The sequence below is a fragment of the Eretmochelys imbricata genome, chromosome 4, assembly GCF_965152235.1.
Source record: "Eretmochelys imbricata isolate rEreImb1 chromosome 4, rEreImb1.hap1, whole genome shotgun sequence".
NCBI lineage: Eukaryota > Metazoa > Chordata > Testudines > Cheloniidae > Eretmochelys > Eretmochelys imbricata.
In genome coordinates, this window is record NC_135575.1 from 18850383 (window position 1) to 18864838 (window position 14456).

Genomic DNA, 14456 nt, shown 5'->3' on the forward strand with positions numbered 1-14456 from the left:
ATCTGAAATAGTTGTGGGATAGACAGTAGCCATTTGAGTTAGCCTGTGACATGCCTTCTTGGGAACACACGTGATGCCACAGGAAGGTGGGTCTATCACTTTAAGCTGGTAGCTAGGGAGACTGTAAAGCCAGCAAAATTATGCTTTAACTGCAAAGGGAGTAAAAAAAGAAGCGATCACAGAAACTTATCTAAGAATTTTATTTATAATCTTTGTGCACACATGGCTGATGATGATGATACCAGTGACATAAATAAACTTGAGCAAAAGATGTAAGCAAGTGGATATATGTAAAGGCTTCTTTCGGCAGTGCCGCAAATTTGGACATCAACCAAGAGAATTATTTGTGTCCCTTGCAATTTCGATGAAGAGCACAAAGGGGATAATTAGACCAGGACGCTTTGCATCGCTCTTTCCATCTTGCGCACATGCATGCCCACCAAATGTGAAATGTTCGCCTTTTCCCCTCCAATGTGATGGTTGTTGAACTTATTTTTAGTGTCATTTGATAAGCCTCCCTGCTCGCAGAGAGACATCCCACTGACCCAGCCACTGGTCATTGTCTATACCAGTTCACATCAAAGCCGGCGCGCTTTGTCAGGTTTCGACTCGAATATCCATTTTGCATCTGAAGTACAGTATCGAAAGTGACTGGATCATTTGAGCCTTTTTCTTCAGCTGCTGCCTCCTTCCTCCCCCACAGTGTTTCCGCTCACGCTAACATAATTTGGCACTGGCGACGTGACACGACGCTGGTTTTTCTAAAAAATTATAATACATACATTGTCAATGTTTTGTGATGGCCAGCGCTCCTGTAAATTTAATTTGTAAATTGATGAAAGGAGGTCTTTTTTCACTGCTGAATCGTAGCCAATGCACAGTGCCCCCTCGAAAACCGGGTAATGCGCATACAGTAATAGGTCATTCAATGTCAAAAGGCATAAAAAAGATGAGCAAAATCTTCACAGGCTGCTGCTTGCTGTTGCTTTTAATTATATTAATTAAACTTTGAAATTCTCATGCAAAGAGAGTTGCTGGCTTGTGACGCTGAAGAGCCCTTGGAGATTTGGGGGGGAAAAAAACCCCTGAGATACCAGCTTTGTGGCTACTGCTTTTTTTTTTAATCTAAAAAAAAAAAAAAATATACATAAGCCTAGAACTGCTAGGTATGTTTATAGATGATGATGTTTTATGCGCTACTGAACTCTGAATGCAGGAAAGGGGAAAAAACCACCAGCCACAGTGTCAAGGTCTTGACGCATCAGTCCCTCAAACTCTGCTCAAGATCTCTGGTTACAGGCTGTCTTCCTGTAGAATAACGCTCTATTAATTTTCTTCCTGTCCTGGGTGCATAATGAAAGAAAGGTGTCTTCAAAAACTAAAGGGCAAAGTCTTGCTTGCTACCAATACCTTGAGGCACCCTGTCTACATTTTGTCATGTGTGTGCACTTTTCAGTGCTAGAATGACAAGATTTCCAGTCAGAAGGTTCCCGTAAGGCACAATGCGATGGGGGACTCAGAAGGATTTTGTGATCTGACATAGCTGTAAGGCAATGAACTTTTGCATTTGCTTAGCCTAGTGGGAATTTTTACCCTCCGCCTATGGCTAATAGTCCCTATTTAAATAACAAGTGCCATCGTTGCATCTGAGAGACTTTGCATCTCTACTACAAGCACACTGCGTCCTGAGAATTTGCAGTCCTTTTAAAATCAAAACAAAGCAAAATGATCTTTGGTCGTTTTTTTTTTCTCCCCCCGCACATGCGTACTGGATTTTCTATCAAAGCCTAAGCATGCAGGTCAATGCTTCTCTTTTTGTCACTGTTGCAAATCATGGAGTGCGGTTGTAATGCAGTAGAACACAAGAGCTTGGTGCAATAACACTGGCTTGTGGAAGAGTGGAATGGAAAACTCTTCTGAGCTAAGAGGCTCAAGCTGATCGAAGAAATTTGGGAACGTGCTCAGTTGTCTTCGGTTGCTTAGAAAATGGCAGTGTGGAATTTTTTCGTCCTCGTATCCTCTTAGCTTCCTTTACTGAGTCTGAACGCGGGTAAAGTTAACACATCGGCCCTGAAGGAAAAAACAAAGAGACAATAATTTTTATTGGTGAGTGAAGTAATAAATACAAAGTAAGGATCCTTGAATATCAGTGCTAACGTGTCACACACAAACAATGACTTAAATGTGTATGCTTTTGGAAATAACACGCATAAACAAATATGTTAAAACTTAATGATGGAAATCATCCATGGCACTCCATCACATTTGGTGTACATATTTATTATACACTTTCCTTATTAAGAGCAATGAGAAGAGAACTGCCATGTTTTGGATCCTCCAGAGGTCATTGTTAAGGAAGATTTAACAAGTCTTCACGTTCTGAATAGTTGCTAGAAACACACACAAACTCAACATTGTTGTTCTGTTTTAAACACAATAAAATTAGATTATGTTCAAAATTGGAGATCTTCCCTGTAACGGACAACATATTTCCATTAAACTTGCTCCAAATAAACATGACTGCCAGTAAAGCACTGATGTTGTGTGGTCGATGCAGGTCTGGTAATTTTATTTAAAATAACCAGAGCTGCACATCTACACCCAGCCTTTTGTACCAAACTGAAACTGTTCCCCATACTGTCAGGTTTATCTCGATCGGTTTATCTAAACTTAAATGCAATGGGCCAAATCATTCTTGGTGTAGCTCTACTGACTTTAGGAGAGTTTAAATCAGAGATGAATTGGTCCAAAAGTCATTCATCGTGTTGGGAGGTGAGCAATGAGAAGAGACTAGTTATTTCCAAAAGCTTAAAATGGAAAACAATTTTTACTTAAGGCCACGGCCAGAGCACGTATTGATGGCCGCTCTTCAGCTGTGTTGTACTCTTCCCAGAAGGAGCTCCCTTTGAAGATGTCTCACTTGCAAAGAAGCAACACCTTCCTTTTCCAGGATGGAAAAGTGAAAGTTGTACTGAAGCTTAGTTCAGAATTCTGCTAGGGACAGTTCTAGTATTCTCCGAAAATGGATACGGTGTCATTAACGTCTGCTAGTTAGGCTATGCCCATATTACAGCCTATGTTGGCGTAACTTAGGTCACTCAGGGGTGTGAATAAACCACCCCGCGAGTGAGGTAAGTTACACCGACGACGTCAGCCACCAACATAGCTTCCACTGTTCCCATCGGCATAGAGCGTCTTCACCAGATGCGCTGCAGGGGCATAGCCGCATTGGTACAGCGGCAGCGCTGTACGTGTAGACATGGCCTAAGTCACAGCACTGGTGGAATATTTCATCTCAAGCTCCTCTGCTAGTGAAAAGATTATTTTCCCCCCTCACCTACTGATACCGTTGGGTACGGCTGTGCAATAGAAAATCATGGTCTGGTTCCTCAATCAGAAGTCAACGCAGTGTGGGGCTTTCCAGCAGGCACCTGTACTCAAGTGTTTGCCATAGAGCGTCTCCTTTGCCATAAAGCACCCAGGCTGGACATCCATTTTCATTTTCGAGTGCTGAGCAAACTCCCCCCATCTCGCTTACAGATTAACCACAACTGCATTTTTAGAACAATCTTGTATTAAAGGATCCGTGCACTCTCAGAGGGAGATTTTCAAAAGTTCCAAAGCAATTAGGGGCACAAGTTTCACTGAGTTTCATTGACTTGTGCTCCTAAATCCCTTAGGGCCTTTCGAAAATAATTTTAGTTCATAGATGCTTTGAAGCTTTTTTGGGGGCGAGGGGAGAAATCAGGGATCTTGTCTTCTTAACTGTCTGTATCACTCAGCGCATTTTAGAGCTATCCTACAATAATAATAATTAATGATGCCTTTGAATTCATTTAAGAGAGACATTAAAAAGTAAATCATAGGTAAAATGAGCTAGTTTTTGAGTAAACAGATATACCAGTGTTTTGATCCTTTTTTAAATGATTTGTTGGCACTATTACTGTTTCTTTCCTTTTTTTTTTTTTTTTTTTTTTTTTTTTAAAACTATGCACTGAGTCCTCAGGAAAATCAGGGCAAAGCTTCATGTTTAATTCATTTATTTTATAACTTTTTTGGTTAAAATACTTCTAACAATAAGGGTACCTGGGTACTAGGTACAGTAACTTATCATTATTTGGCACCATTCGAGCAAGCATAAACAGATGTCAGACTTTGAGTGGTATGCGAGGAGGCAGTGTTCTCCAGATCAACTGGAAGAATAAATATACAGTGCAGCATGGACCAAGGAAATCTTTTTTTTCATAATGCTTTTCTAATGAGTCTCTGTCCTATTTTTCTTGTGATAAATATAACAAAGTGAATGCAAGGTTGGATTAATTGAGGTGTTTCCTTGCTGCTACAATGTTGACTATAAATGCAGAGAAGATGGAGAGAAGATAAAGTGTGTGAGCGTTAAAGTATTCCATTGAAGGTAGAAGATAAAAGGCACCGTACATTTTCACATCTTGCGTCACAGTTTAAAAAAAATTAAATATAACAAAGTGAGTGCTGTAGTAAAAGGCAAAGCATTTCTTGAGCATAAATCTCAAAAGCTCTATGCAAATTCCCATAACCAAGCTACCACTAAAGAAACAATAAAAGCAAGGAAATTCACACCAAAGTGTGATATGGTATGTGAAAAATAGACAATAGAACATTTACAGAAACTAGTTTTGAGGAGAGGCCCAGTGTACCTTAGGTGAAGACAAGCATGTTGGAATTTACCCTTCACTGCAAAATTCTTGCTTTTGATTGTTTTGTGTCACAGCCTTGTAGTTCTTTAGATATATTTACGGGTGCATGAATGTATATGAATTTTGGATAACTACTTAGATTATTTTTCCTTTAGTATGCAGATTTAAATGTAGTCAGGGAGGGACAATTCTGGGTCAGTCTTTAAAATGTGTTTTAGTGCACCAACATTTTACTTAAGGACTAAAATGACTGTATTCAGTAAAATATGCTACTCTAGGTCTTCTTGCACAGAATCAATGAGACCTTGTGAAGACTTTGCTTAGCAATAAAAAAAAAACTGGCTTTAACACTTCTAAATACAAAATAACTCCTTAGTTATAGGGAAAGACACACAATCTAACCATATAAGGGACTTCAAAGTGTGGACCATGTTCAGCAAATCTGGTAAACTCCACCCTCCAGCACCAGCCAAAATCATAGCATAGATGAGGAGTAATTTTGGCAGAGGGCAACTTGTATTTCTATCTCTGTTCTCACTGGGATCCCACCAGAAAGGTTGGATTTAACTCTTATCATGGCTCTGTTTGCTTTGTGCCACTAACAGCCTCTGAGAGGAGCTGCTATGACAATGAAATCCCTAGCACTGTCTTCTTTGTGGCCAGCACTGCCCACCTCTGTGGCTGCTGAGACTTCTGATGCCTCCACCCATCCCCAGGTAAGTGGAGTTGTGGCAGCTTTGCAACCTGGCCTACTGATGGCCACCCACAACCCCTTTTTTATATCAAACTGGAGGTGTGCTTGGCTCCTTATTTGATTAAAAAATATTTCAAATTATTCTGAAAGCAGAACTGTCCTGAAACAGAGCTAATTCTGATTAAAATTCAGTAATTAAAAAACCCCACAGGAATGTCTTAAATTCTTACTGTGGGCTAGACAGCAAGAACAAAATAACAACTGATATGATTTGGTCAAATAATTTTATATGGACAAATTTCTTGTGAATAGGTGTTTATAACAGGAACAATGTTACAACTACAAACACAGCAATTACAACTTTCACTAAAGCAGTACAAAGGATACCGCCAAAACAATGGCTAGGATTAACTTTTTCCTCCTAGAATACTATAAACATTTTATTTTATCATCATAATTAAGGTCACATTACTTTTAATTTGGGTTTATTTTCATGACCTTTTAAGGTTAAACACTGGTTTCATTACATAGCTTTTTTAATTTTACTGAAATTAAGAAAAAAATTAAAGATTTGTTTGGTTTTTAACAACACAATCTATGCAAACTTCTTGACAACGGCCTTTCAAAAATGGCTAAAATATTGTTTGAAAAGCCCATTGCTAAGATTTATTAAAAAAAATATTACTACTTTTTAATTTATCTCATACTTCCAGGACGAGAAAACAGGGAATTTCGGATCCATATGGTTCAACCAGAACATTTTCCCCAAAGTTATTTTCAAATATTTTCTAAAAAAATCTAACAAAGGAAATAAGATGGGCTTAAGTAACTTTGTTTACAGTGTCACATACTTGCAGTGAAAGAATGGCTGTAGAGAGAGAAAGTGTCCTAAGATGACACAGAGTCACATATTCCCCTCTGTCACACAGCGCAGAAGGAAGCAGTATGTAACAACTAGAATGAGATCAGACTTGAAATCCCTGCATGTGAGTAAAAACAGCCTAAGCGTTGTTTCTGGCCCACAGGAACTTTGCAGACTGCAGGAAAGGACATGTGGTCTAGGTGCAGGAAAGGGCTTTCAAACTCTTAAGGGTACTAAGATCACCCTTAGCTCCTCAGGCTCAAGTCTCCACCTTGAATCATCTTGGAGGCTACGGAGCACTGGATGCAACTCCCTCCAGAGCCAACCAACCCGGCTCCTGAGTTAGCCAAAAGTGCTACCTTTAGAAAGTATTCAAGTACTCTCCTTCTTACGGGGCTGAGAACTTTGGCCAATATTTTGTCACGAGGGTATTGAAAGTTATGGATATTAGTGCCTAAGTTTTGAAAAGTTTGGCCTCTGCCTACACAGCCAATCTACCCGTGGAGTTACGGCCTGAGCTGATTCTCAGTCTTTATCTATGAACCCACATCTGGTAGTACCTTAGGCTATCACCATGCTAGCTGGTGTATTTTATGTATCGTCAGGTACTTGCACCTGGAGTTGTAACTGTCATTATTTATTTGCCTGAAACTTTATTCTTATTTTCTTATCGAAAAAGTGGCGGATGAGAGATTTTAAATGGAAAAAATATATATAATAAGCAATCTTTTGTGAACAGTCTGATGCTCACATACGACAGCTGAAATCAGGATGAAACAGTGAAAATGCTAATTACTTTGAAGGTCAGAAATGTTGTACTGCCATTAATGTAACTGCAAGTACCCCATGCCAACATCGTACAGAACAAGTTTCATGTTTAGGTAATAGAATGTGACAAGGAGTGCATCTTTATAATGCCCACACCCTATGGACACATTAAAAGGTACCAAAGGAAGCCAATGTAAGGGGCCTGTTGTAATTAAACAGTTTAACATGTAGTGTTTTACTGTACATACGTTATCAATTACTATTTGTCGATAAAAATGGGAAGGATAGCAAACCTTTTTCTTGATCTTCTTTGCAAGTTTAATACATTTACATAATTGTTTCCACTGAATGCTGCCTTATATACAATACAGATGAGGAAGAGGAGAAAGAAGCAAATTCTTACAAGTAACTGCAACATGCAGATTATCATGACTTTCCCCCCTATTCAGATATGTTAAAATTGCCACAGAAATGGCCAAAACATCTGTGGAACATTCTTCGTTTCCAAAGATGTTTACCAAATTGATATTAATCCTGGGCTGCACTCCTGCACAGAGAGCCCTTCTGACATCAGCGGTGTGCCATGCACAGTGAACAGCAAGCAGGGATTGGGGCTATATTTTATTCCTCTCCTTTACACATCAGCCCTCCTCATCAGACAGGGAAGATGGACAATGGCAGGATGCAGAACTATCAGTTGAGGGATTAGGCCACCGAGGGTCATCTGATCGGTGTGCCTGCAATCAGGGCCACATCTGAAAGGCTAGTTTTCTGAAAACAATTTTCCCTTCTTTCTTTTTTCCACTTGGCTAGCAAACAACTTCTCCCCCTTTATTCTGCTACCAGGATATCCAGGCCCATGGCTAGCACTTCATTATGTTAACAGGTACCACAATAACTTTCTATTACTTTTTTTCCTATTTAGGCAAGTTGAAATTGCTACTTAAATGGCTGAAATGTATTTGTTATTTTTACAGGAAAATATAAGCCATTTTGACTTTATAATTTTAAATCACAGAAGGAAAACATACAAAAAAGAGGCTCAGTCATTTAGATCGTTCTTATAGTTGTAAGGGAAGCAAGGAGTTAAAAGGAAATGACCTAAGAGTAAATAGATCACTTAGATAAACATACTCAATAAAAAGCTAGGTTTTGAATACATGTAATATCGTGTGCTTTTTTATTTTTTTAAGGATGATGGAATCCTTCAAACCCATACTCACGCAAGGGCTTTAACTTGCAGGTTTGCAGGGTTGGGTGTATAGTTTACAAATCCTGCCCCACCTTCTCCAGCATGGAGGTTCCCCTTGGAGTGGGACCAGTTCTGTTCCACTGTGCTAGAAGTGGTGAGATTTGGGAAGCATGGCAAGGTGCCCAGTTCTGTAGTGGCTTCCTCAGAAGCTGAGCAAAGAACTTTGGGGTGGATGAAGGGATCTGCCCTATTATTTATTATGGCCTTGTATCCTTCAGTTTTAGTTCTCCTCCACCCTACTGAGGCTCTAGGGCCAGGCAGACTGTAGTAAACCTCCAGGATGTAGTAGCCAAATTTTAAAAGGGGTCTTATTAATGAGTTAGGATAACTCATCAGCTAGAAAAATATCATTGCTACCATACGATAGGAACATATATCATGTAATATTTAAACGTTATCGGGTATCCAATCTATCACAAAAAATGACAAAAAGAAACATAACTCGAAGAGACATACTCTAATTTTAACCAAAAATGGCAAAAAGTTTCTAAATACAATTGCTAATGCCACTATGTACTCAGAGTAGTACTGTTTTGGGAAGTTTGGGAAATATTTAGCCCCGGGTGATATATTGTATGCATTTTCCCATACTTTTTTGCCTTCAGTTAAAGCAAAGTTCTGGAGTAACATGACTGTATGAATGTGTTTGTACCATGTAATACATCAGAATAGTGGTCATTTGTAGAATGGACTGACTTGAGAAAAGTTTGTCTGTCTGTTTTATATTTTATGAATATTGGCTACTGTCCAATGATCCCTGCACCGGCAACTGATGTTTAATATAGCGTACACCATGATGAAATGCTTTCAGGATACATTCCACTCTCTGGGCCAATACTGGACCTATGTCGTACATGATGAAATAATTTACTGCAAAGCACAGTTGATTCAATGGAAGAATCAACACAAATTTGACAATGACCACCTTGAGATGGGAACATGCATTGTGTAATGAATTTCATGGATATATAGGCAGTGTGATGCAGGAAAATGGGTTTGAAGACATCCTTGTAGAAGGCAATATCTATGGCATTTCATTCATCAGCCATGCTCTAAAAGGGAAAGCATATAAGGGGAAAGCATGGCATTAGAATCCACAAGCTTAGGAATGAGGCAATGACTTGCTTGAAATAGATGGCACTAGGCAATTCCATAAACAATGATGTGCTTCCAGAAGATGAGTAGAGATGCAGCTTGCAGAAAGCTCGAACATGCACTGAAGTATTTGAAGATGTGGAGAAGGCACTCAGAGTGGAAGCACAGAATGCTCGGGCAGACTTCATGACAATACCCAATCACTCCACCATCCCATGGACACTTGCGTTACTTAAGAAAAGTAGTGTTCAGATACATTTCTGTTCTGGGAAAACTGTAATGGATTTCTTCCACCCAACTACTGATGGATTATGTAGCAGCAAAGAGAGACAATAACAAGTCCATAGAGCTTGAGATATTTTGCAGAGATGATTCCACTTGACTTCCAGCGGGGCCATGTAAATTATACTAGATGGGGTTGTACAATTGTAGCAAAAAACAGACTTCCAGAGGAGCAGAAGCCAGATATGTATCATACCCTCATTGATAGGGAGCAGTGTACTGGACTGCCAGAACCTTCCGTGGTGTATGGCATAACATGGCCATCAAGCAGTCTCTCAATAAGGACTGTGGGAAGCACCATCATCTTTGCATAAAAGATAAAGCTCTGACCAAGTATCTGACTGCACATTTTAAGGCAGCTGTAACAGCTAACAAAACAAATGTGTGGAATGCAGCCTTCAGCAACATATCTCCACAAAGAAGCTACCACAAAGTATGTGGCAGCAGATGAAAGTGTCCAAGATAATATAAAAGTTGAGACGTAAAGTATGATGAATCCTTTTAGCATTGAACCTGGAACAAGCTCAGACAACGAACAGTCACTTGTGAACATTGCAATGTCTACTGTGGACCCACCTGAAACTGCAGAAAGTTTGTGCATTATGAGAGAGAATGGTACACAACAAGCAAAGCAGTTTGTAAGCAGTAGACTGCAAAGGAGTGAGGTAGACCTCTTTGATCCCATAAAAGGGCATAATCTCAAATCATTTGGAAATCTCAACAGAACAATCAAACAAAAGAAGATGCACACAGCACAAGCAATAACTATTGATCGTCACATATTCAGCAGGTGGACAATTATTGGCTAGTCCAGAGATGAAGTATAAACTGGCACCTGTCCCACTTCAACTTGGATCTCTAAGAAAGACCCAAAAGAGCAACACACAGTCTTTGCTGGAAAAAAATCTGTCAATAGTTGAGCTATCAGCATTTGAGGAGCCCATATTAGCTATTATTGACCTCATGGTGCTTCTGCAGATGGTGTGTATTGATACTGCCAAGTACAAAACTTTTGGGGAGCTGTTTGATCAGCTGATGAACATTTATCCTTGGACTACGCCCACGCTTTGAATACTGCATGTGATTCTAGTTGCTCCATCTCAGAAAAATATATTAGAAATGGAAAAGGTACAGACAAAGGCAACAAAAATGACTCAGGGTATAGAACAGCTTCCATATGAGGAAAGATTAACATGACTGGGACTGTTCGGCTCACAAAAGAGATAACTAAGGTGGGATATGACAGAGGTCTGTAAAATTATGAATTGTGTGGGAAAAGTGACTAGAGAAGTGTTATGTACCCCATCAGATCACACAAGAACCAGGGGTCACCCAATGAAATTAATAGGCAGCAGGTTTAAAACAAGCTTAAGGAAGTATTTCTTCACACAACACACAATCAACCTGTGGAACTCATTACCAGGGGGCATCGTGAAGTCCAGAAGTGTAACTGGGTTAAAACAAAGAATTAGATAAATTCATGGAGGATATATCCATCAATAGCTATTAGCCAAGATGGTCATGGATGCAATTCATGCTCTGGGTGTCCCTTAAACCTCTGACTGCCAGAAGCTGGGACTTGAAGACAGGGGATTGATCACTTGAAATTGCCCTATTCTGTTCATTCACTCTGTAGCATCTGGCACTGGCTGCTGTCAGAAGACAGGATATTGGGCTAGATGGACCATTGGTCTGACCCAGCATGGCTAGACTTATGGTCTTATGACTAAAATGTCAATACACTGTTGTTGGTGGTGAGAATTATATAAACGAAGAATCAATCAAGTATGGTGAGAGCGCCTGCAGAGGAAATGTCCAAATGCAAGAAGTCTGATGTGCTCCAATGCATGCAACTGTGACAGTGACGACTGTAGCAACAGAGCATTGACCACGTCAGACACAGATTCTGAGGGGAGCGGTAGAAATGTTTCAACTATCTGCAAATTACTGTGACTATTTCTGTGACTAATATAGCTCAGAAGGGTGTTGCATTAGACATTCAGCAGCTCACAGTTATAGGTAGAGGTTACATTAGAGCACATGGTTATACTTATGTCTTTGGCCCAGCAGATAGTGTGCATATATATATATATATATTTATGTATATAAACCTGGGGCTAAATATTTCCCAAACTTTCCAGAACAGTATTATTTTGAGTAAACAGTTGCATTATGGATTTAGACTGTTCTCAGTGGTACCAGATGACAGAACAAGGAGTAATGGTCTCAAGTTGCAGTGGGGGAGGTTTAGGTTGGATATTAGGAAAAACTTTTTCACTAGGAGGGTGGTGAAACACTGGAATGGGTTCCCTAGGGAGGTGGTAGAATCTCCTTCCTTAGAGGTTTTTAAGGTCAGGCTTGACAAAGCGCTGGCTGGGATGACTTAGTTGGGGATTGGTCCTGCTTTGAGCAGGGGGTTGGACTAGATGATCTCCTGAGGTCCCTTCCAACCCGAATATTCTATGATTCTATGATTATCAATTGTATTTAGAAGTTTTCTACCAATTTTGGTCAAAATTAAACTACATTTCTATGAGTTATGGCCCTTTTTGTGATTTTATGATTTTGTTTGGATTGGGCACCTGATAACGTTTAAACATTACATGATATAGAAAAACTACACCACTTCCAGCATCTCCATCCACCTTAGTGGTGACTACCAGACACCTGCCTAACGTGGTAGCAATGAAATTTTTCTAGCTGATATGTTGCCCTCAGTGCTCAAAATGGGCCAGGGCCAGTAGATTAAAGACAAAGCTGTCTTTGGAGGAAGGTTCCTCTCATGTTCTCACGTGCAGATCCCAGCTCTCAGCTAGATATTCAGGTAGGGCACTGGGGATTGGATTGACTATTTGTACAGCACCTTTCATCAGAGGACTCATAACACCCTATTAATATTAACTATCAAAACAGCCCTGTGCTGCCAATATTAAATATTAATAAATCATAAAATATACAATGTCCTATAGATGGGCAAACTGAAGCATCCAGAAGATAAGAATCTGATTTTCAGAGATGCTGAGCACCTGTAACTCCAAATGGAGTCAATGGAGAGCTGCAGGTGCACACCGGCTCTGAAAATCAGGTCGTGAATTATTTACCCAATATCACACAGTGAGTGAGAGTTGGTTCTGTGAAAAGAACCCAGGAGTCTTGGTTGCAGCTTCCAGGTTCCTGCTTTAAATCAGCAGAAAGGCTCCCTCATGTAACAGGGTGGTGATATTTATTAGATAATTAAAATAAGACACCAGAATATTAAATTATTGTTTTGACCAATTTGAACTTTGGTTAAAGTGTATAAAACGTAAGTTATTTTTGGCATCCAGTATTAAAGCCTGCTTGCACTACGAACCTAATAACATAGATGAATTATCATCACAGCCATGTTCCCGCTGCCAGCCCATGTGGTGGCTTAATGTTTCACTCATGTTACCGTACTCAGTTAAACAATCAATACAACCAATTTGAATTCAGATGTATCATGCCTTGTAAATCATTGGGTCATAAACCTTAACAATACCAACATGTAATCAGTATAAAACTGAACTAAATTAGTGTCTTAGGGCTACAGTAATTAAAAAGTGAGTTATGCAAGCATTCCATGATTTACCCACAGGAGATGGGAGTTGCTTGGATGCATTGGGGTCAACATTTTAAAAAAAGAACCAGAACTTTTTTGTGGATGAATTGTAGTTCCTGTAGGAACTACAGGAACAGAATATGCTGAACATTTAAAAAAGGGAGAAGGAGAGAGAGATATCCAGTAACAGTTTTATGCAGACAGCAGTAATGATCATTTTATATCACTTCGAAATCATTTGCTATATTTGAATATCTTAAAATAATGTTTCTTCTTAGCTGACTGGGCAATAAGGGTACACGTCCTTGGCACACATTGCTTTCAAAGGTAACGGATGAACGTGTCAAAGCGCACAATAGGGCACAAGGTACCAATGCAAAAAAGTCAAAAGAATGTCTATTGTTGAAATGGCCATATTCCTTTTCCTGCGTGACCTACAGAACAGCTGTTACACTGGAACAACGCAATTAGTATACTGGGGAGGAATACCCTGTGGAGTGCACTTTGTTAGAAGCCTGGAACTCAACTAATCTGTTGACTCTAACTGTAACGGAATCAAAATTGCTTCTGTGTGTGTGTGTGTGTGTGTGAATCATTTAGCATTTATATAAGACTTCTGAGGCCAAATTCACAGTGGAGGAACAGGGTGAAACTCCATTCCTTCAGTTGAGTTGTGCCCTATCTGCCCAAAACACTGTACATTAACTAATTTTTATATTTACATTTATGCAAAACATTGAAAAGATGTCTATTCATAAACTCTAGGCACTCTTGATTTATACACATATGTATAATACTAAACACACGGTGGTGGGGAGGACACTAAGAATTTCTTGAAACAGAAAGAAATGTCTAACTTTGAGGCACCTGAAAATGTTTTTGATTGGTCAAACTGAGAAGATGGTGTGGTTGACAAAACACCTTGTCTGGATGTCTTTGAGAGAGACACATGGTCAGTGTCTTTGGGGGACTCTGAAAACCCTCAGATTTGGGGAATCTCAATCTCATTCAAGTGACAGCACCTTACCCTCTGGACTTTGGGGGAATCCCTTGATTTATCCAGGCCACAAATAGACCAGTGTGGATGTCAGCTCATTGCCACCGGAGCAGCTGAACCCTAAGCAACCTCTGGGATGTGGATTCCTGGTATATCCCACTCCCTCATGTGCTTTCCTTTCCCTATTTTTTCCTCCCTTTCTTATTCTTATTTTTTAGCTTCTGTCTAATCAATTCCAAGCCTGACCATT

At 39.7% G+C, this 14456-nt stretch overlaps 1 protein-coding gene across 3 annotated transcripts in view; it reads right to left on the bottom strand.

The window, feature by feature from the left end:
• Positions 1 to 219: 219 nt before the first annotated feature.
• The window catches only part of ANTXR2 (ANTXR cell adhesion molecule 2), a 171614-nt gene continuing 157377 nt past the window's right edge, over positions 220 to 14456 (bottom strand). For all 3 annotated transcript variants that reach the window (XM_077814934.1, XM_077814935.1, XM_077814933.1), the window contains one exon: positions 220 to 2070. In XM_077814934.1, coding sequence (XP_077671060.1) covers positions 2032 to 2070 — 39 coding nt within the window. In that variant the 3' untranslated portion in view covers positions 220 to 2031. The remainder of the gene's footprint in view (positions 2071 to 14456) is intronic.